Consider the following 23,663-nt stretch of genomic DNA (forward strand, 5'->3'; position numbering starts at 1 on the left):
GGATAGTTGCCCCAAAAATGAAAATTCTGTTAAAATTATTCATCCTCATAATTACTCATATTTACTCTCCCTCATGTTGTTCCAACCTCGTAAGACTTTCGTTCATCTTCGGAACAAAAATTAAGATATTTTTGATGAAATCTGAGAGCTGGATCACTCCTCCATAGGCTGGTAATTGATATCTGCCAGCCCAGAAAAGTTATTAAAGACATCTTTAAAATAGTCCAAGTGACTACAGTGGCTCAACCTTAAGTTTATTAAGCGACGAGAATACTTTTTGTGCGCAAAGCTCCCACAAAAATAACGACTTTATTTCAACTATTACTTTTCTTCTGTGTCGGCCTCTGAGTGAGTTCACATAGTGTAACAGCGCAGCGCTTCTTGATTGTACGCCAGAACGTAGGCTCACGATTGGCTGACGCTGGTCATGTGTGTGATGCGTGTGATGCTGGAACAACATGAGGGTGAGTTATTACTGACACAGTTTTCATTTTTGGGTGAACTAACATAAAATTGTTAGTATTATTTGTAACAGTAACTCGGTTCCATGGCTGGTGATCAACATGGCAGCATCCATATGTGAATGACCCACTCCATGTAGAACGTTTTCTAGAAAGATGGTCTGGAGTCTTCATGTCATGTGAGTTTACTTTAATTGTATTTAATTCAGGTGCTTTCAATTTTGTGTAAAGTCCAAAACAGTGATGTCATGTCTTTATATCTATATTAAACCAAGCAAAATTTGTAACTCATATCCGCCTCGCATCAAAATGCTCCCCCGCCTGTTTAGTACTGTCCACTCTGTTTACCTCTATAATTAGCTACCTGACCTGTTTTTGTCTCTACATTGTCAAAATCAGTGGCTTTGCATTACTCCTACGATCCTTTCACTTCCTATAATAGAGATGAGCAGAACCTTATCATTCCTCTGTCATCTTTGTCTCACTGACTAATATTTACCTTCATTCCCTTTTTACTGCCTCCCTCATCTGTCTGTCTATCTGCTGCCAATTCATTCATACATCTCTATTTTTATACAGAGACTGTCCCTGTCATATCTCAAGCCATTATGACGTAGAATGGAGGATGCAGAATAGAGAGAGATGAATAGATTGTGTATAAGAGAGAGAATGAGATGCAATTGATGGTAAATGCTGTTGGCAGAGAAATGCTGTTTTTTTATCCCTGGTTTATCTCCTAGATCTTTGTAAATTGTGATTAGGCATCGAACTTTCGAATGCTACAGATTGAAAGCAAAAGACATCAAATTATTCCTAAGAAACAAAGACGAAGCCAAAAAGTGTTGGTTCTGTGGAATGGCTGAGCTAAAGAATGGGTTAAAGAGGAGCGATAGTGACTGGCTACTGAAGAAACACAATGACTGTGATTAAAGGCCTAGATACTGATAAACCCAGGCTTACAACACAACAACAACAGGGATACAGAGAACTGAAGACTCTAAATTAGTTATTTCCTCTCTTTCAAAGATGTGTACTTACATCTGCGATGTGTTAAGAGAACACCTGCAGATCTGTATATTGAGATGACAAGTCCACTGATTTCTCACAAAAGAAAGTTACCTTCAAAATAGCAGATGTCCAACAGCGGATGAATTGAACAGCTTCAGGCCCTGATATGACTCATACCGTACCTACTGGTTATGCACTAAATTGTTGCCTAGTGGTACAGATGATTGCACTCCAGAAGACTGTAAAAAGGAGTGTAGGGAAGTGAAAAACTACCAATAACTTGTCTGTCCACAACATGGAAACTTCATCATAGCCTTCAAAGTGTAAGGCCCGTCCAATCGACCCCAAACGGTTTCCGATAAGCAGGTTAAGGTTTCCTGTGCATTCAGTCTTTTCAGTGTGGTTAAGTAGTTTAACTCCAATTAAACTTTTATCTGACTCCATTTTATTGTGACCTCAAATTTAAATTCGAATGCAAATTGATTGTTTACCATTTATATGATAATTTATCTACACACTTGATTATTCTATTTAACTTTTTACTCTTATTGTACTTGCTCATTTGGATACCAATGTCCTTAGGGTGATGTGTGATGTCATCGTCCAGCTCAGTTTAGTTCTCATGCAATGGTGTCAATTCAGGCAGATAAATAATATTGTTGAATATTAAGTGTCCCCAACTAAACAAGCCATAGGCAACAGTGGCAAAAAACCTTGGGAGAACCCAGGCTCAGTCGGTGTATGATTCGATGATTCGGTGTATGCTCAAACAAACAGTGCATGATTATGATTCAGGCAGCATTACAGCCAAAAGTCAGATCGGACCGGAACATTCAGAATATTTATCCGTTCCATCTGGTTGAAGATCAAAGTCATCACGCCGGTATGGAGACGAGTTTCTTGAGAATCAGTGCCGATGGCTGTCGTGTCGATGAGGCCTTCACAGGGGAGAGTCTAGTTGACACAATCTCTGCTCACACTTCAGGGATACATTGTGGTCGTGTCTAGGCGCAGGTCCACCATCTGATCTGGATACGGGCTGGATCCGGCTGACTAAATCATGCGTTGTGGTCGTGTCTAGGTGCAGGTCCTCCATCTGATCTGGATACGGCCCGGATCCGGCTGACTACATCATGCATTGTGGTCGTGTCTATGCGCAGGTCCTCCATCTGATCTGGATACGGCCCAGATCCGGCTGATTACATCATGTGTTGTGGTCTTGTCTAGGAGCAGGTCCTCCATCTGATCTGGATACGGCTCAGATCTGTCTGACTACATCATGCATTGTGGTCGTGGAGAGCGGTGACATCAGATGCGAGTTTAAAGCACCGACAGCAAAAAGGTATGTATACAGTACATTTTGTCATATCATTATAAAGTGATTCATTTGTTGACTAGATGCTGCATTAGTAGAGAAAGACAGCACAACAGTATGTTTGCACAACTGTTTTTTTTATTTGTTCAACATCAATTACATTTTTTGTTTGTCCTAATTCGGGGAACAGACAAAGTCTCTATATGATGATTGTCACGGATCAGAGGAGTCCAGAAGTGATTGCAGGTAAATCCTTTAATGAAAAATAAGACAACGCCTCACAGGCTGAATAAACAGAAACAGTCTCTTTCCCTGAGGAAACAGTGCAGCGCACAGCTGCTTGTTCAGACGAGGATCGACGACCTCAGCCGGAGAACCTGAAGGTTCGTGAGTACAGTAGACGGGACAGCGGGCTTGAAGAAGGACCCTCTGCTACACTCCTCGGAGATGGCTGGGTACGGCACAGAAGTGGTAAAACACAGCAGTAGATAACTGACGTTTTTACAATCAGGACTTGACAGGACAGGACAGGACAGGACAAGAGATACAGCTTCTGAGATGTTGCATATACAGCGATCTAGCGTGCATGAAGGTCAAACAATAATCCGACAAAAGAGACAAGAAAGAGAGAGCTAGAAGTAGCGTGGAGATAAGGGGAAGATAGAGAACAGGTGTGTAGGTGAGATGATCATGAGACAGCTGATGGTAATGAGGGGAAGAGATGATGGGTGAGTGCGTGAGAAAGGAGAGAGAGGAGATGTAGTATTACCAGCAGAGGGCGACAAAGGAAAGAAAACAGAAGGAAAGAATCAGGATCATGACAATGATATCTAGGTTAAATATAACAGTATGTTTGTTTGCCTTCGAGGCTGAGAGGACGCTAACATTAGTAGTAGCTCAAGCGGTTAAAACGCTGAGAAAAATAAACGTAAGTCCAACCCAAATGTTTAATGTCACAATTGTTACCATCTATTTGCATGAGTTTATATCCAGCTGGTCACTTTTATGCATTCATTATGCAGCGAAGTTGGATATTTAAAGCTAGAGACGTAAGATAGCAAACTGATATGTTCATACAGCCGACATAATAATCAAGTGTTATAAAATAGAAGCAAAAGTGTGAGACTATACATGTAATATTTATGTAATTTCAATGCTCTGGCGTTGTAGATATTTAAAGTTGGCCATCTTTAAGCATGACTGTTTGTATTTATATGAAATGATAACATTAACTAAGGTTAATAACTGCGGTATAAGTATTGTTCATTGTTTGTTTGTTAATTAACATGTACTAATACATTTTTAAATTAAGTTTTTTATTTTCTAACCATGTATATTGCATAATAGACATTGTTCATGTAAGCTAGCTAATAAATCCTTGTTAACAAATTGGACTTGCAAAGTGTTATAGCTAAAGAAACACACATTTGACAGGTTAATTTTTAAATCATTTTCAGTAGGTATCGCCAGGGAAAGCACAGTGTAATATCTGTGACAAAATAATCAGCATGGGGGCATCAACATCTACAGGTAAAAATACTACGAACATGTGCAGTCATCTGAAGCACATACATCCAGAAGTCCATGAAGAGGCTAGAGGAAAAGGCGGCATGAAAGATCCTTCTCAGCCATCAGTGTCTCAACTGTTTGAAAGGAAGACAGGGTTGAAGGATACAGATCCAAAGTTTATTAAAATTGATGCCGCTAACACTGAAATGATTGCCACTGACAACCAACCATTTTCAGTGGTTTCAGACCTTGGATTTAAGAGGCTCATGTCCCTTATGGAACCCAGGTACCAGATTAAAAATGAGAAGTTCTACAGAACATAGATGCTTGATGAAACGTATTCCAGAGTTTTGACAAAAGTGAAAAGTGTAGTGAAGGAAAAGGCCCCATTCATGGCCTTTACAACTGACTGTTGGTCTGGAACTACAGAGTCCCTGATGAGCCTAACTGGGCATTTCATTTCTGAGGACGGGTCTACAAAGCAAGTGGTGCTGAATGTCAAGCCCATGACTGGATCACACATAGCCAGTTATATTCAAGAAACCTTCCTGAACATGTTAGAAGATTGGGATATTGCAACACACCGTGCTGTTCTTGTCCTAAGAGATGGGGGAGAAAACATGGTAAAAGGAATGAAACTGGCTTAACTTCCTGATTTAAGCTGCACTGCTCACAACCTTCAGCTCATTATCAATGATGGCCTATCTTGTCAGAGAGCTGTCCTCGGCATTATTGCCATATTAAAAAGCTGTGCAACTTCCTTCGGCCACTCTGTATTGGCCAAACAGATGCTAAGAACCTCTGAATGTCGCAGGTCGACCATGGGACTAGCAGAGGCAGCAGACGAGGCAGCAGGTGCTGGGTGCAGGAGTGATTGACGTGCAGCTTGAATCAGATCAGCGGGAACAGCAGGTGGATTGTCAGACGTAGAACGGAGAAAGGAAAGACGAACTGCGTGAACCAGATTTGCAAACGGATCGGTGGGATGATCCAATGCAGTGTCCGTGGGGCTCTGCATGTGGTCTGGTCTTCTGTCACAGAACAGAGGGAAGCAGATAGGTAAGTGATATAAACAAGGTATTTGAGCAGAGGCATGGTTTGGGACAGCAATGGAGACTGGTGACTATGTCGCAGAGAATCAGAGTTGAATGATGAACTTAGCTGAATGTTAATCTTGGTATGTTGATTGTAGATGGTCAGAGAGAATGAGGCAGGCTGAAGGCTGAAGGCCTTGAGGCTGAAGGCAGAAGGCGGAAGGCAGATGACGGAAGATGGAGCTCGGGTAAGGAATCCTTGAAGCAGGTAATCATGGGTAGGTATCAGGGTAGAGTCTGTTAGCGTACGTAAGGACGAGACTAGTAAAGGAAGTGGAGGAGAAGTGCCTCTTTATAGTGTGTGCTGATGATGATGTGCAGGTGCAGTAAATCAGAATTCCGGGGAGAGTGAACGAGTGGGCGGAGCATACTGATCTGGTGACTCCGTGACACATACATCATTGTCCCATATTTTTCAATATATGAAAAGCGGCAATTCCTTATGTATTATTTAATATATTATAATATATGAACACAATATATTATTCTGTATATTTTCAAATATACTATTAACCCATTTAATATATTGATCATTCATATATGGGAAATATATTTTCCGTAAGGGTCAGTACAATGACTGTCACAGAGACAACAACATCAACAGCACCGGACCTCTACACTCCACCCACTCGTTCCCTGTCACCAGAGTACTAATCACTGTTATCTCTCACCAATCTTCATTGATCATCACCCTGCACTATATAACTCTTCACACTGCAGTTCACCATTGTCTGGTCTCGTTGTTCCCTCAGAGAACTCTACCTGACTCCTTTCCTTTGAGATACCGGTTACATTCCTCGGCCTCGTTCATTAATCTTCAGCCTTGATCTCCATATCTGAAAAAAAACACATGTTAATTTGCAGTTTGTTGCTTATACAAAGACATTATATTTCAACATATTTCAGTTTATTTTTACTCATCTCAGTAGGCTATAGCAATATAGTTTGGTAAAAGCTAAACTAGCAGATGTGTTAATGTAAAAATAACATGTTTAATAATGTAGGTGCGAGTGTGAATGAACGGCACAGACACGCGCTGAACAGCTGTATTAAGGATATATGGATATATAAGGATGCATGACCTCCGGAAGCATTTATTTCAGTAGTTTAGTCGGTATAGGGTCTAACATACAGGTGCTGGTCATATAATTAGAATATCATCAAAGAGTTGATTTATTTCGGTAATTCCATTCAAAAAGTGAAATTTGGATATTATATTCATTCATTACACACAGACTGATATATTTCAAGAGTTCATTACTTTTAATTTTGATGATTATAACCGACAACTAATGAAAAACCCCAAATCACTATCTCAGAAAATTTAAATATTGTGAAAAGGTTCAATATTGAAGACACCTGGTGCCACACTCTAATCAGCTAATTAACTCAAAACACCTGCAAATGCCTTTAAATGGTCTCTCAGTCTAGTTCTGTAGGCTACACAATCATGGGGAAGACTGCGGACTTGACAGCTGTCCAAAAGACGACCATTGACATCTTGTACAAGGAGGGCAAGACACAAAAGGTCATTGCTAAAGAGGCTGGCTGTTCACAGAGCTCTGTGTCCAAGCACATTAATTGAGAGGCGAAGGGAATGAAAAGATGTGGTAGAAAAAAGTGTACAAGTAATAGGGATAACCGCACCCTGGAGAGGATTGTCAAACAAAACACATTCAAAAATGTGTGGGAGATTCACAAAGAGTGGACTGCAGCTGGAGTCAGTGCTTCAAGAACCACCACGCACAGACATATGCAAGACATGGGTTTCAGCTGTCGCATTCCTTGTGTCAAGCCACTCCTGAACAAGACACAGCGTCAGAAGCGTCTCGCCTGGGCTAAAGACAAAAAGGACTGGACTGCTGCTGAGTGGTCCAAAGTTAAGTTCTCTGATAAAAGTAAATTTTGCATTTCCTTTGGAAATCAAGGTCCCAGAGTCTGGAGGACGAGATGAAAGAGGCACAGAAGCCACTTTGCTTGAAGTCATGTGTAAAGTTTCCACAGTCAGTGATGGTTTGGGGTGCCATGTCATCTGCTGGTGTTGGTCCACTGTGTTTTCTGAGGTCCAAGGTCAACACAGCCGTCTAGCAGGAAGTTTTAGAGCACTTCATGCTTCCTGCTGCTGACCAACTTTATAGAGATGCAGATTGCATTTTCCAACAGGACTTGGCACCTGCACACAGTGCCAAAGCTACCAGTACCTGGTTTAAGGACCTGGTTTATGGTATCCCTGCTCTTAATTGGCCAGCAAACTCGACTGACCTTAACCCTATAGAAAATCTATGGGGTATTGTGAAGAGGAAGATGCGATATGCCAGACCCAACTATGCAGAAGAGCTGAAGGCCACTATCAGAGCAACCTGGGTTCTCATAACACCTGAGCAGTGCCACAGACTGATCGACTCCATCCCACGCCGCATTGCTGCAGTAATTCAGGCAAAAGGAGCACAACTAAGTATTGAGTGCTGTACATGCTCATACTTTTCATGTTCATACTTTTCAGTTGGCCAACATTTCTAAAAATCCCTTTTTTTTTTATTGGTCTTATGTAATATTCTAATTTTCGGAGATACTGAATTTGGGATTTTCATTAGTTGTCAGTTTTAATCATCACAATAAAATGAAATAAACATTTGAAATATATCAGTCTATGTGTAATGAATGAATATAATATCCAAATTTCACTTTTTTTCACAAAAAAAAAGTTCCTTCGTTCGTTGGCCAGAGGAGGACTGGCCCCCCGACGGAGCCTGGTTTCTCCCTATGTTTTTTTCTCTCCATTCTGTCACTGACGGTTGCCAGTTGCTGCTCTCATTAAATTCAAGGCACTGACGTTTGCCTACAAAACAACCACTGGCTCTGCTCCCTCTTACCTAAACTCATTACTTCAGACTTATGTGCCATCCAGAAACTTGCGCTCTGCTTGCGAATGTCGTCTTGTGTTACCATCTCAAAGAGGCACAAAATCTCTTTCTCAGACCTTTACTATGACTGTTCCCTGTTGGTGGAATGATCTGCCTAACTCAACCAAGGCTTCTGAGTCAGTAGCCACTTTCAAGAAACTGCTCTCTTCTCTTCTATTCTACTATTTAAAAAAAAAAGCGGCACTTAATTAAACTGAGAGGGGTCATAGGACTTACGTATTGTTGTCCTACTGTTAATTTAACTGCTTCTATTGTTCTCACTTCTAAGTCGCTTTGGATAAAAGTGTCTGCTAAATGAGTAAATGTAATGTAATGATGGAGTTTTGGTTCCTTGCCACTGTCGCCTTTTTTCGCCATTGGCTTTTGGCTTGCTTAGTTGGGGACATTTAATTTTATATTTAGCAATATTATTATATCTCTGTAAAGCTGCTTTGAAACAATCTGTATTGTAAAAAGCGCTATATAAATAAAGGTCAGGACTTGAATTGACTAATGACTTTAGAAAATTCTTCCTCTCCTATAGCAATGAATGAATAAAACGTTTCCTCAGGGAGACTACAATGCACTGTCTGATGCGATACTGTAATGGACAGTTGCATGGTTATAAATTAAAGAAGTTCAGAAAGTAATTACTCCTATACTCTTTGGAAACTTCAGAAGTAGAAGCTTTATTTCTTGTTAGCCACTGTATCAAATAAATACCTAGGATTGTGTTTGTTTTCTTCTAATAGGGTTGAAAAATAAGCAGATCTAACAGTTAAGGCCTTTCAATAATGTATGCAATAAAAGTGTACTCTAGTTTTGTTTTCTTCCAGTTGTGCTCCATTTTTCGTTCTGCACTCTTAAGGGCCCAAGTGTGCTTGTTGTGCCACGGCGTTGGATCTTTTTCTTTTTTTGGATTTTTAATGTCTGTTAATGCTAATCCTAATGTGTCGTCTTCATTATCTACATGCATATTGACATCACCAACAATTAAGATTTTATCTGCAGCTAGTACTAACTCTGATAGAAAGTCAGCTAATTCTTTGATAAGTCTGTATGGTGCCCTGGTGGCCTGTATACAGTAGCCAGTACAAATGTCAAGCGAGATTTATCATTTACACCAGATAGTGTTACATAAAGCACTAACACTTCAAAAGAAATATATTTGAAACTAGACTTCTGAGTAATTCTGAAGATATTACTATAAATTACAGCAAAACCTTTACCTTTCAGACGAGGCTCATGTTTATAACAGTAATCTTGGGGGTGGAACATTTAGTAATGTAATCGATTTAAAGTAATGTAATCATCTGGTTTTAGCCAGGTGTCTGTCAAAAACAGCACATCTAGGTTATAATCTGTGATCATATCATTAACAATAAGTGCTTTCAAAGAAAGGGATCGTATATTCAGCAAGCTTTCACCCAAGCTTTATCATTTGTTCATCTGTATTATATCGTTTTTTTATTTGTTGAACATCAATTCAATTTTTTTGTTTGTCCTAATTCGGGGAACAGACACAGTCTCTATATGATGGTATCTAGGTGAAAGAGCCTCTAACTGATGGGATTTATCTGACCTTGGTGACGTGAGACAGCTGGCAGACAGTCGGTTTAGCCAGTCTTTCTGCTTCTTGACCTGAGCCACAATTAGTCAAGGTCTTACTAGGCATACTAGAAACATTCAGGTTTGTTGAGACAAGTTACAGCTAAACTTTGCAGGACAGTGGCCCTCCAGGACTGAGTTTGAACACCCCTGATATCACTAGGTGAACAAATCCACTTGCAAATTGTGAGAAGGAATGAGTTTACATCACATCCCAGCATTTCAGTAATCCCGATGGACCTCGACTACCAAATGTATTGAGCACTATACATCATTGAATATGCAGCATGCCATTACTTAAAAACTAATGCTTCATTTTTCCAGTCTAACATATGTCAACACACTAATTTTGACTGATATATTTGTTGTGCTCCCTTGAATCCTGGAACTTACATTTATAGTAATCATTAGAGCCTTCCCATCTTTCTGTCACATTCATCTCACTGACTAAGTTTCACTCTCAGTCATTTTACACAGCCGCCCTCGTCCATCTATTTCTGCTAGTCTATTTTTTTCATTATTAATTTTAGTGCCACTGTCAGACCATGTCATATCCCTTGTGAGATTTATTTATTTGTTTGCTTAATAATGGTCTTTTGTGGTATAAAATAGCTGCAATAAAGTAATAGCCTTTAGTTAACAATTACTTGTTTACATAGGATTTTTGTGCATAGAATGTATTTAATATTATTTAAGCATCTGGAACTATATCAGTTTGACAGAATTGTCTACTTGAAGGTGCCATGGGAAGTCAAACTAACTACAACAAACTAACATTTTCTTATAGGCCTATTGAAATGGCCTATTTCCTATTCCTTGTCACCAGGGTCTTACTGATTTTCAGCAATGTCATCTAATATCTGAAGGCTTTTCCTACTCATAATTAGAACAGAACAAATGGGAGAAAACAAATTGTTTGGTTAATAATTCAAGAAGGTCCAGACTTTAAAGCTCTTGATTCTGACTTGTACCCGCCCTAATGAAAATGTACCATAGCTCATGAAATAGTTTAACTGTAGCATTTGTTACAATAAGACCATTATGACTCCTCGTGACCGTGCTTAGGCCAATGTTGAATTATTTTTTCATTGATCTATAGCATTTATTTAATGAAAATTAGCAACCTACACATTTAGAAACTATAGCTACAACATGCCACAGTTGTAATATAAATCTATAGTGTAAACATAATTTGCTTAGAAAAAAGAGAGTATTAGAAGAGAGTATTAGAAAAAAGAGAGCATTAGAAAGAAGAGAGCATTAGAAAGAAGAGAGCATTAGAAAGAAGAGTATTTTTGGGGTGATCCTGGTGTTTTGCATCGCATTAGTTTCCACTGCGGCCTGACACCATAGACCATAGTTCCTCTGTTTCGCTGTGGTCGTTTAATCAATCTCTCCTCAGGGAAAAGGAAGATTTCGAATGACGAAGTTTGTCACGCTGTTAATGAAAGCCCAGCCTCAGATGAGTCATCAGAGCATAATAAACAAGAGCTATTTTGGAAATGTTGAGAAGGACATTGCAAATTGTTTAACACTAAATAAATAAAAAAACGATGCCATGCCTCGCCTGATAGCACAGTATTTTTGAGAGTGTTTGCACATCTGCAATACGTCCCTGAGACGTTTCCTGTCAGACGTCATAAAGACATTTAGAAGATGTCTTTAAGATCTTTATTATTTAGAATGTATTTAAAACTGCTTTTTCTGAGACGTTTATCAGATGTTTTCCAGAACTCCAGATGTTTAGCAGACATGTTTCAGACGTACAGCTCGTACCTGTGCTGTCTGGCTCCTGTTTCTTCACCTTAGCCGATAGATGGCAGTGTCCCCTAAAAATTTTCCCATTAAGTTATGAAAAATTAATTTCTGAATGTTTCAAAAATGTTTTTTTCTTAAGTATTGAAGGAACTGTATCATTCTTCAAACAGTATGGGAATGTTACTTTTGAATGGTCTCTGAATATTCTGAAAATACTTCGAATACCACGAATGATTTTTAAAATGTTTTTGTGCTAATGTTTTGAGAACATTATTAAAGAGTATATAACTTTGAGTGAATGCTCTATAGTGCTCTATCTGTGTTCATACATTTGAGTGAATGAATATTGACAGAACATTCTTTGTTAGCTGAGGCCTTCAAACATCATTTTAGACACAATGGGCCCTAAGAGTGAAAAAGGTTGAGAACCACTTGAAATAAGTGGACCTCAAAATTAAAACAGCTCACAATAATTGTAAAGATTATGCATGCATGAATATCAGTGAGCTCAACCACTCGTCTGCTACATGGAGCACCAGCTGCTGCAGACATGCTGACAGAAGCCTGTGTAAATGTGTGCAAGCTTTCCAGAGAAACACTGCATAGTGCGCCATCTGCTGGTGCACACTGGGGAGACATCTAAACCACATCGAGTTCTTGAGCTTCATTCACAAAGCTTTTTATGCCATGTCTGGCCAATTTCATTTTTATTTTTCATCACTATAATTGAAATCAGTTCTCAAATTACTGTTTGGTCATCTGTAACAGGCCCTTTACATAGTGGATGTCAAAGTCCATCTTTGCTCATGTGCACTCAGTCCAGGTGTTTTTTTCTTTGAGCCAATCACCTGATCCATAAATGACATGTGACTAGTCACTCTGGGGTGTGTTTCCCAAAAGCGTCGTTAGCAAGCTAGGGTCGCTACAAGCTAGAACTCTTTGGGGAAGAGGCTCCTCGCTCCATTGAACTATATTGGTAACGACGGAACTTGCGACCATTGTTGGCTTTGGGAAATGATGGCATGAGAACATTGATTGGCTGTTGGCACCACAAGAACACTCCCACAACCAAACAGGGGTGCGTTTCCCAAAGCCAACTATGGTCGCAAGTTCCGTCGTTACCAATAGACTTCAATGGAAATTGCGATCATTGTTGGCTTTGGGAAACGCACCCCAGGACTTCTTGGAGCATTTCTCAAAAGCATCGATAGCCAACTATGGTCGCAAGTTCTGTCATTATCATCAGTTCAACGAGTCTGTGTTTCCATCGTTATAACGAACATTCCCAAACAGCATCGCAGAGTTGTGTGTGTGAGTGACAGATCTCGAGCTGTGATTGTAAGAAGAGTTTCTCATTTGCATGACATGTGGACTCAATAAATCCGGATATTGAGCCAAAGAAGCAAGCTGACATTCAGTACAATCTATATCTTAGAATACATACAAATGTCATTTACTTATTTTTAGTTTGTCAAGATTTAATGCGTTGTTTTTTGAAGAGTGCGCATGTGTGAACGTGCTCTAGTGTGTAAGAACGAGCCTATGATTGAATCTGGAAATAAAGCAAAATAACTGAGACGAATGAGAAATAGTCCTCAGATGACATGTCCGTAATTTATAGTAAACCATCTAGCATTAATTCAGTCTCGAACATATTCATTAACAGTAGTTATTACTCCATAACCTGCATGACATCTTTAACCGACGCGGTCGAACGACCAATTTGGACAATACGGTTTCGGTAAACAGTCGTGACGAGCTAGAGTAGCTAACTTATTTGCTGGAAAACTATGTATAACTCATAACTATAATTTTATTGTAATAAATATTTATGGCTACAATTCAAAGGCAGAAATGATATTCTTTCTTTTCATTAGATGATGTGACTGATAGATGGACTCCAGGTTCTTGTTCTAATACAAATGTAAAGCTAATGTTAATGCAAAGATTTGATCAGATTGACACTTGGAGAGTTAAACATCCTCATAATAACACAACTTCTACCTGGTGTAATAATTTAAGATTTAATCAATTGAGAATAGATTATGGCTAGTTTCACATGCGCTTGAAGACAATCTGATATTTTATCTATCCCATTAACTGATCATAAAGCAATTCAAATCATTATTGATACAGCCAATGTCCTCGGCTACATTTCATAACTCCTTTGAGACCGTTATTCTAGAGGTAAAGAAATGTTTTCATTCCTTGTGAACTAAAGCCAAAGCGGAACGGGTTAATGGTAAACACATGGTAACATATGGTAAACAACTTTATAGAGTTGCTTAAATTTGAACTGGGCAAGTTGTTCAGAAATGATTGTAGTAATATTGCCAAACTCAAAAGAGCCCAAGAAGAGAACCTCATCTCCACTATTGCATACTCATCATGTAGATGCCCTGAAATGGCCTTATCCGTGGAAAGAAATAACACTCTATTTGAGTATCAGCACAATTTGGACAAACTTTATAAATGAAAAGCTGAAGGTGCATTTGTAATATCCAGAAGACACTGGCTCGAAGAAGAACAAAATTCAGCTTACCTTTTTAGACTGGAGAAATCCCTGACAGAAAACAACATGCAAATTGGAAACTTTCTGAAGACCCAAAATAAATAGCGAAATATTGTTCATAATTCTATAAGAACTTTCTAGCAGCCACTGTGATGAGCGCACTATCTCCTCTATGGCCTCGGTCGGGACAGTAACTGTGCTCTGATAAAGGTCTGTGTGATCGCCACATTAGCATCACATTAGCGGAGGTTATCCAGTCTAAATTTTAAAGCTTAGTAACTACGACTTACTTCAGAATTGTATCAAAGATTTGCAAAAGCCCCTTTTTTATTAGAAGTAATTTATGAAAGCATTGGTGTGGGATCTCTTCCTTATACCTTAACACAAAGTTTAATAACTCTTTTCCCCAAGCATAAAAAAATACTTATTACTAATTAATAATCTGGGCCCGGTTAGTCTTTTAAATTGTGATTATAAAATTACTGCTACAATCTTTGCAAAAAACTATTTTAGAGTACATAATAGATGAAACTTTCTAAAAAAACAAAACCAAAAAAAAACAGACACATTCAGACTATCTAGAGTAAGTGAGGGATGATAGTTATATGTTTTTTTCTGGACTTTTAAAAACCTGTTCAATATAGCAGTGAAAACTATTTCGTTAATTCTTCTATTGAAAGAATATATATATATATATATATATATATATATATATATATATATGTGAAATGTAGTTTTTGTGATTCACAACCGGAGAATCTTTTTTGGCGTTGTGGATGTACAAGAAAACTTTTGTTCCCCTTTCGTTGTCACTCCGAGTTACGTCGGATGACGACGAATCGGGTTTCGCTTAGAAAGCCTATCAACTTCGAGTATTACAAAACGAGCCAATGGCAAAGAAATGCCATGGGTCTGCGGAATTTGCATGGCGTAACTCCGCCCCACCTCGTGGGTATAAAAGGAGGAAGCCGGCAACATGCAGATATGTTTTCGCTTCGGAGCCAAGTGTATTCTTCTCTCCACAAGCCATCTCTGAATTGTCAGCTTCACAAACGAGTACCTCGAGTGTTGGTGTGACGGCGATCTACGGCGAGAGCGTGCTTCCTGCTGATCTGTTGCAGTGGTCTGCCAGTCGGTGCGTTTCTCCCCGGGTGCTTCAAAACTTGAGTTTTCTCTCACTGAAAGAGCTTACACGTGGCACGTCTTTTTAAAGATCTCTCGCCCATGTACTTCTGGTTGCGGCAGATTGGTATTGGACTCTGATGGGCACGAGCGTTGCATAGTATGTTTGGGCATTGATCATGCTAGAGCAGCGCTCGTGGATGACTCATGTTCTCTCTGTGGGAACATGACCATCGCGTCATTACGGTCGAGACTCCGTGAACTCGCAATAGTGAGCGTCCCCTCATCCACCCCCCGTCCTGCGGCTGGTGGCCAGGGTGACCTGAAGGTTACGGTCTGGAACAAGCGCCGACTATGTGTCCGCGACCACAGCCCCCCTCTTCAATGACGGTGCCCGCTAGTGAACTGCTGATTCCCGTAGGTCTACCCTCTGGTGGCCCGCGTGTTTCAGTTGCAGCTACAGAGGAAGATGCCATGTCTGTTGCAGCATCACTAGGTGGGTTTGAGTCTTCTGGAAGTGAGGGCTCGTCACAGCTGCCACCTTCCGGTGTGCATACGGCTGTGCTCGAGTCTGATCCGGAGATGAAGGCCATGCTTTCCCGGGCAGCCGCGAGCATCGGACTTGAGTGGAGGCCTCCACCCTGTCCCGAGCGATTGCGGCTGGACGATTGGTTTTTGGGTAAGGCCGCGTCCTCGGCAAACCCCAATACCTTTCTTTCCGGATGTGCATGATGAGATCTTGAAGTCCTGGAAGACCCCCCTGTCTTCTCGGGACCGCTCGCTGGTCTCGTCCGCCTTTCCTCCCCTCGATGAGGCAGCTGCCCGTGGGTACACTAGGCTTCCCCCGCTTGAACGCTCTGTTGCCATGCAACTATGTCCTCAGATTGCTTCTTCTCGGGCGAGCCCTAAGCACCCATCCAAAGCCTGTAGATTTTCGTCGACCCTGGTGGCGAAGTCTTACAGAGCGGCGGGACAGGCAGCTGCTTCATTGCATGCTATGGCCACTCTGCAGGTCTACCAGGCCCAGATGCTCAGAGACATGCACGAGGGTAGGACAAACCCAGGGCTCTTTGATGAGCTGCGCGCCGTGACCGACCTTGCTCTCCGGGCAACGAAGGTTACCGCGCGCTCCCTGGGTTTGGTGATGTCCACAGCTGTGGTCCAGGAGAGACATCTGTGGCAGAACCTGGCTGACATGCGGGCGGACCCGTCTGCTTAACGCCCCCTTGTCCCAGGCCGGCCTCTTCGGCGGTGCAGTTGAAGATTTTGCACAACAGTTTTCAACTGCCCAGAAACAGACCGAGGCCATCAGACACATTCTGCCCCGCCGGCCCGCTGCTGCCTCCACCCAGTCGGCCGGGCAGACGCCTCGACCTGTTTCCCGCCGAGGGCGCCCTCCTGCGGCTCCCGCCCCTCCCGCCCAGACCACGCAGCAGCCTCCACCCAAGGCCGGTCGCGGAGGAAGCCGCAAGAAGGCGCCACAGCCCTCTCCTGCCCCGCCCCCCGCTAAACGCCGGGCCAAGCGGTGCTCCTGAGACGGGCTGCTCAGGGATGATGGTTGTTTCTCAGGAGGTGGTAGCAGGACCACTCCTACCCCCGGTGGAGGGCCGGGGGAGAATCTTTTGTTCTCCGCTGCTCACCCACGGGTGGGCAGCACCCTAATGTGGTTAAAAACAGAAACAATCCACTCTTCCCTGAGCTCACAGAGTTCTCGGGCGACACAGAGCGCCGCCCACAAGCCGTGCTCTCCTCGCCCCCCTCTGTCCCAGAGGCGGTTGACACGGCGTGCCATCCACGGACCGCTTCGCCCCTGTCCCCCTCTGTCCCCCACGGTCTCGTCCCCGGTTCAGGGGAGTCCGCTCCACTTTGGTCGGTGGCAATGCCCCCATCATGAGAGCAGAGATTCCCACCCTGCTGGCGAAGGGTGCAATCGAGACTGTCCCTCCAGCCGAGATGAGGTCCGGCTTCTACAACCCCTACTTCATTGTCCCCAAGAAAACCGTTGGGTTACGGCCAATCCTGGACTTAAGCGCGCTGAACCGCTCCCTTCACAGGATGCCGTTCAAGATGCTCACCGCCAAACGCGTTTTCGAATGCATACGGCCCCAGGATTGGTTTGCAGCGATCGACCTGAAGGAAGCCTACTTTCATGTCTCCATTCTTCCTCGACACAGACCGTTCCTTCGGTTTGCTTTCGAGGGGCAGGCATACCAGTACGCGGTTCTCCCTTTCGGGCTAGCCCTGTCTCCTCGCATCTTCACGAAGGTCGTCGAGGCTGCCCTTGTTCCCCTTCGGCAACACGGGGTTCACATCCTGAGTTATATCGACGACTGGCTGATCCTAGCTCACTCTTGAGATCAGGTTTGCGAACACAGGGACCTAGTGCTTCGGCACCTAGCTCGTCTGGGCCTTCGGGTCAACTGGGAGTAGAGCAAACTTTGCCCCGTGCAGAGGATCTCTTTTCTCGACTCGGTCGCCATGTCCGCGCAGTTTACGAGCGAGCGCGTGCAGTCACTGCTAACTTGCCTGAGACAATTCGAGGGCAGGAGTGCGGTTCCACTGAAACTCTTACAGAGGCTCCTGGGGCATATGGCATCTGCAGCCGCGGTCACGCCGCTCGGATTGCTTCATATGAGACCGCTTCAGCTTTGGCTTCGCAACAGAGTCCCGAGGTGGGCATGGCAACACGGCACGCTCCGAGTACCATTTACTCCAACCTGCCGTCAGTTCTTCACCCCGTGGTCGAACCTCAGTTTTCTCAGGGCGGGTGTCCCCCTGGAACGAGCTTCCCGGCAGTTGTTGTCTCAACAGATGCCTCCACCACGGGCTGGGGCGCAATGTGCAATGGACATGCTGCTGCGGGCTCCTGGACAGGACCACAGCGGCTATGGCATGTCAATTGCCTCGAGTTGTTGGCAGTAAGCTTTGCCCTGCTCCGCTTCCGGGCGTTGCTCAGGGGTCAACACGTACTAGTCCGTTCAGACAATACCGCCACTGTAGCGTACATCAACCATCAATGTGGTCTACGCTCCCCCCGTATGTCACAACTCGCTCGCCACCTCCTCCTATGGAGTCAGAAGCATCTGAGGTCGCTTCGAGCCATTTTCATTTCCGGAGCGCTGAACTGTGCAGCCGACGAGCTCTCTCGGCTTCAGCCACTCCCTGGAGAATGGCGACTCCATCCCCAGTCGGTTCAGCTGATTTGGGACCAGTTCGGGGACGCACAGATAGATCTGTTTGCCTCCCACGACTCGACCCATTGCGCCCAGTTTTATTCCCTGACCGAGGGCACGCTTGGCAAGGATGCTCTGGCGCACAGCTGGCCGCAGGGCCGCAAGTATGTGTTTCCCCCAGTGAGCCTTCTTCCTACCACTCCCTTCCGGGACCAGGTGGTGAACCTTTAAGCGCTGCCCCTGGAGGAGGCAGACCCAGCCTTGGCACTGCTCTGTCCAGTACGCGCTCTCCGCGCCTATGTAGACAGAACGCAGTGTTTCAGGACCTCAGACCAGCTCTTTGTCTGTTATGGTGGGAAGCTGAAGGGAAAGGCTCTCTCCAAGCAAAGGTTGTCTCACTGGTTAAGTGGACGCCATTGCTTTGGCATACCAGCAGCAAGGTAGACCGTGCCCCCTTGGTGTGACTGCCCACTCCACCCGGAGTGTGGCGTCCTCTTGGGCTCTAGCGCATGGCGCCTCGCTAACAGACATCTGCAGAGCTGCAGGCTCGGCGACACCTAACACATTCGCCAGATTCTACAATCTCCGAGTGGAGCCAGTGTCCTCTCATGTACTCGCTTCAACCAGCTAGTACCGGACCCGCTCAGGTGTCTTCGCTTGCTCGCCATTCCACTCCACGGACTGGATACGTGCGATATTCTCCTCAGGTGAGCTTTCCCGAAAGCCCTGAGCTCCTCCAGCACTCCTGACGTCGGCGCCAGTGTCTATTGCCTGCGCGTCGGCTAGGTGCCTCCCGTGTGCATGGTCCCTCCTCTGAGCGACCCCCACATGTGTATTTCCACTGTAAGCCTCTTGAGCATGTGTCTTTCCCTTGGCAAGCCACCTTGCCACCCCTGGGGTTGAAATATTCCACCTGCGGCTGGACACCCCAGTGTTTTCCATATGCTTCCTTCGGGTCATTAGGTATTCTCTAAGTTCCTCCCCTCTGGGTTGGCATTAATTGCATACTTCCCCTAAGCTTGGGATATGCTTCCCAGTGTACCTTGGTATTCCTGTGTTAAATGGAGTCCCTCGTCCAGTCTATGACAGGGATCTCGATTTACGCAGGGCACTGGAAGACAGCTGAGAAGGTGGCGTGATTAGACTGGTAACCCCATTCGTCGTCATCCGACGTAACGTCTCCGTTCCCTACTCAGGAAATGAGGGTTACATACGTAACCAGAGACGTTTCCAGTTCACTGTTAACTATATATATAAAGACTTTGAGCTTTATTTCAGGGATGTTTTGTTGGGGTTTCATTTTTGAGAAGCAATATGAACATGTTTATTTTTGCAACTTAATTATTTTGCTTGCAAAATATTATATCCACGAATGTAAAACTATTCTCACTTTCAAGAAGATGTTAAGATCTATATTAAATCCTGATCTACATGCTGTAATTAAAAGGCTGGTAAAACTTTCAATATATGCTCACGCTTTGGTGTTTTTGCAAAATCTTTATTTAATATTGTTATTATGTTTGTGGTGAGGATTGCTATGTTTATGTACCCGATAACCGATAACTGTGTAACCGATATTTCCTCATTTATTTATGCTGTTTTTTCTCTATTTATACGACACATCCCTAGCGAGGTTCTCTCACAGTTATCAACAAACGTTCTAGTAACGTTAATAAATGGTTCATTCAAAGTTGGTCTTTAATAATGTTGAAAACATTAGAACACAAGTGTTATTTCATGGAACTTTTTTGTGAAATTTTAATTTGATGTTCAACTAACATTTAAAAATAGAATTTCAAAATGTCCAAACAGCATTCAAAAGTAACAATTCTATAATGTTTCTAAATTGAAAAAAAAAATGTATATCCTTAATGCTCTCATAACAAAAACATTTAGAAATAAAAGATTCAAAAAGTTTAAAAAGAACGCTAGCAAAACATTCTTACAAGACAACATATCTTCGTCAGTTCGGCAGCGATCGCAGACAGATGTAGTCGACTCCACTGCATGTATAAAAATTCCCTTTATTTGGAGTAATACTGATGTGTGTGTGTGTGTGTGTGTGTCCAGCAGAGGCGCTCACAACCAGCACCATTCAAATCAGTGTTTCATACAGCGATACATTTACATTTACATTTATTCATTTAGCTGACGCTTTTATCCAAAGCGACTTACAATTGCTATATTTCAGAGGTCGCAGGCTTCTGGAGCAACTGTGTGTGTGTGTCCAGCAGAGGCGCTCACAACCAGCACCATTCAAATCAGTGTTTCATACAGCGATACAAAACACTGTGTGTGTGTGTGTGTGTGTGTCCAGCAGAGGCGCACACAACCAGCACCATTCAAACCAGTATTTCATACAGCGATACAAAACACTGTGTGTGTGTGTGTGTCCAGCAGAGGCGCTCACAACCAGCACCATTCAAACCCGTGTTTCATACAGCGTCACAACACTGTGTGTGTGTGTGTGTGTGTGTGTGTGTGTGTGTGTGTGTGTGTGTGTGTGTGTATGTGTGTGTGTGTGTGTGTGTGTGTGTGTGTGTGTGTGTGTGTGGGTGTGTGCGAGTGTGTGTGTGCGTGAGTGTTACTGTTACAGCAAACTCAATATACAGTACATTCAGTATGCACAGATTCATTTGCAGACATTTCTCAAAATATCCATGTCATATATATAAATATATATATATATATATTTTTTTTTTAATGGTGTTCCCTTTATGACTATCAATAGCTTTTTGATTTTGAAATTTTTGAAATAACAGTTGTACAATCTAAGAAAAATTTATAAAATAGTTCTATCCCAGCTATCAGAGCGTTCTGGCACGGTTCTCTCAAACTTATCACATTCTTCCAGTAACAATGAATAGATTGTCTTTTGTTCTCAAAACATTAACACAAAACAAATTTCAATATTTTTTCTGAAACATTTTAGCTGGACGTTCATCTAACGTGTTTTAAATGTTTCCTCTTGTTTCAGAGCGTTCAGAGAACACTCAAAAGTAACATTCCCATAATGACTGAAGCCCGAAACAATGGGATGTTCCCTTAACGTACACATAACCAAGAAAAAAACGGTTTTAGAACATGCAAAAAAAAGTAATGTGACTTCATGGGAGTGTTAGCTAAATGTTGTTATAATATATTTTCGTTAGCTGGGATGTTATTATAAAGGAATTTTTCTTTTTTTCACATGTTTTACTCCTAATTTTGGATTACAGTACACATTTCATTGTATTGTGTTTTAGGGTTAGATGTCAGTAACTCAACTAATATTGACCTGGCAGAAAATGACCAGTATCTTTTCAGTATTTTTTTCTTACAGTGTATAAGAACGTGCATGATGCACTGCTAGATCTGACAATAACACACATGATGAATGAGTCGGGTAGGGGGAGGTGAAGGGGTTAGGTTTTTGAATTAATGGGTTACACATCACATGGTCAAAGATTAGTCACATATTTCTTTCCACTATACTTTGCTTTCTCAGTAAGCAGTAACACAGGGTAGAGGTCAGAGGTCAGGTGATGTTAAGTATGAGGCGGTTCTCTGGGCCGCCTGACCCCGACAGTACAGGTACACATACACAGGTTTGAGGTCAGAGGTCAGCTGATGTTCAGTGTGAGGCGGTTCTCTGGGCCGCCTGACGCCGACAGTACAGGTACACATACACAGGTTTGAGGTCAGAGGTCAGCTGATGTTCAGTGTGAGGCGGTTCTCTGGGCCGCCTGACCCCGACAGTACAGGTACACATACACAGGTTTGAGGTCAGAGGTCAGGTGATATTAAGTGTGAGGCGGTTCTCTGGGCCGCCTGACGCCGACAGTACAGGTACACATACACAGGGTTGAGGTCAGAGGTCAGGTGATGTTAAGTGTGAGTCGGTTCTCTGGGCCGCCTGACCTCGACAGTACAGGTACACATACACAGGGTAGAGGTCAGAGGTCAGGTGATGTTAAGTGTGAGTCGGTTCTCTGGGCCGCCTGACCTCGACAGTACAGGTACACATACACAGGATTGAGGGCAGAGGTCAGGTGATGTTCAGTGTGAGGCGGTTCTCTGGGTCGCCTGACCTCGACAGTACAGGTACACATACACAGGGTAGAGGTCAGAGGTCAGCTGATGTTCAGTGTGAGGCGGTTCTCTGGGCCGCCTGACCTCGACAGTACAGGTACACATACACAGGGTAGAGGTCAGAGGTCAGGTGATGTTCAGTGGGAGGCGGTTTTCTGGGCCGCCTGACCTCGACAGTACAGGTACACATACACAGGGTAGAGGTCAGAGGTCAGCTGATGTTCAGTGTGAGGCGGTTCTCTGGGCCGCCTGACCTCGACAGTACAGCTACACATACACAGGGTAGAGGTCAGAGGTCAGGTGATGTTCAGTGTGAGGCGGTTCTCTGGGCCGCCTGACCTCGACAGTACAAGTACACATACACAGGGTTGAGGTCAGAGGTCAGCTGATGTTCAGTGTGAGGCGGTTCTCTGGGCCGCCTGACCTCGACAGTACAGGTACACATACACAGGGTAGAGGTCAGAGGTCAGGTGATGTTCAGTGTGAGGCGGTTCTCTGGGCCGCCTGACCTCGACAGTACAGGTACACATACACAGGGTAGAGGTCAGAGGTCAGGTGATGTTCAGTGTGAGGCGGTTCTCCGGGCCGCCTGACCTCGACAGTACAAGTACACATACACAGGGTTGAGGTCAGAGGTCAGCTGATGTTCAGTGTGAGGCGGTTCTCTGGGCCGCCTGACCTCGACAGTACAGGTACACATACACAGGGTTGATGAAGGCCAGGAGACTCAGAACAGTCAGAGCGATGTTCACCTAGAGAAGTCAAAGACAGTTCAGTCAGCGCTGGTGATCTGAAACAAGAGCTTTAAAGAGGACCTCTTCTGCAGTGCTGATGTGTTTCAGGCTCTACTAGAACAGGTTTTCCTGCTTGAATGTTGATTATTTCCTCATATTCTCCATTGTTGCGGCTCCTCTCTGCCCAGTCTGTCAGTAACGCTGGTGTGTTTTCTGTACAGCACTGGAACTCGCGGCTTCACTATCTCAGTATGAGTCATCGCTGAAGAAATCTACTATAGTCACGACTTTTTCCCAAACCGTATTGTCCAAATTGGTCGTTCAACCGCGTTGGTTAATGATGTCACGCAGGTTATGGAGTAATAACTACTGTTAATGAATCCTTTTTAAATCCA

The 23,663-nt window shown here is 43.3% G+C and overlaps 1 protein-coding gene and 1 long non-coding RNA gene across 2 annotated transcripts in view; both read right to left on the minus strand.

Moving 5' to 3' along the window:
• Window positions 1–2,900: 2,900 nt before the first annotated feature.
• Window positions 2,901–6,223, minus strand: LOC143745607 (uncharacterized). The gene is made up of 2 exons (XR_013206032.1): window positions 6,150–6,223; window positions 2,901–5,324 (listed from the first exon to the last, which is right to left on the minus strand). It is a non-coding gene; the product is annotated as an uncharacterized LOC143745607 (long non-coding RNA).
• A 15,414-nt stretch (window positions 6,224–21,637) lies between these two features.
• Window positions 21,638–23,663, minus strand: part of slc43a3b (solute carrier family 43 member 3b) — a 32,920-nt gene continuing 30,894 nt past the window's right edge. The window contains exon 12 of the mRNA XM_077237730.1: window positions 21,638–23,286. Coding sequence (XP_077093845.1) covers window positions 23,182–23,286 — 105 coding nt within the window. The 3' untranslated portion in view covers window positions 21,638–23,181. The remainder of the gene's footprint in view (window positions 23,287–23,663) is intronic.

The sequence above is a fragment of the Siphateles boraxobius genome, unplaced genomic scaffold (assembly GCF_051911475.1).
Source record: "Siphateles boraxobius isolate OS27281-9 unplaced genomic scaffold, OSU_SipBor_1 207, whole genome shotgun sequence".
NCBI classification, from domain to species: Eukaryota; Metazoa; Chordata; class Actinopteri; order Cypriniformes; family Leuciscidae; genus Siphateles; species Siphateles boraxobius.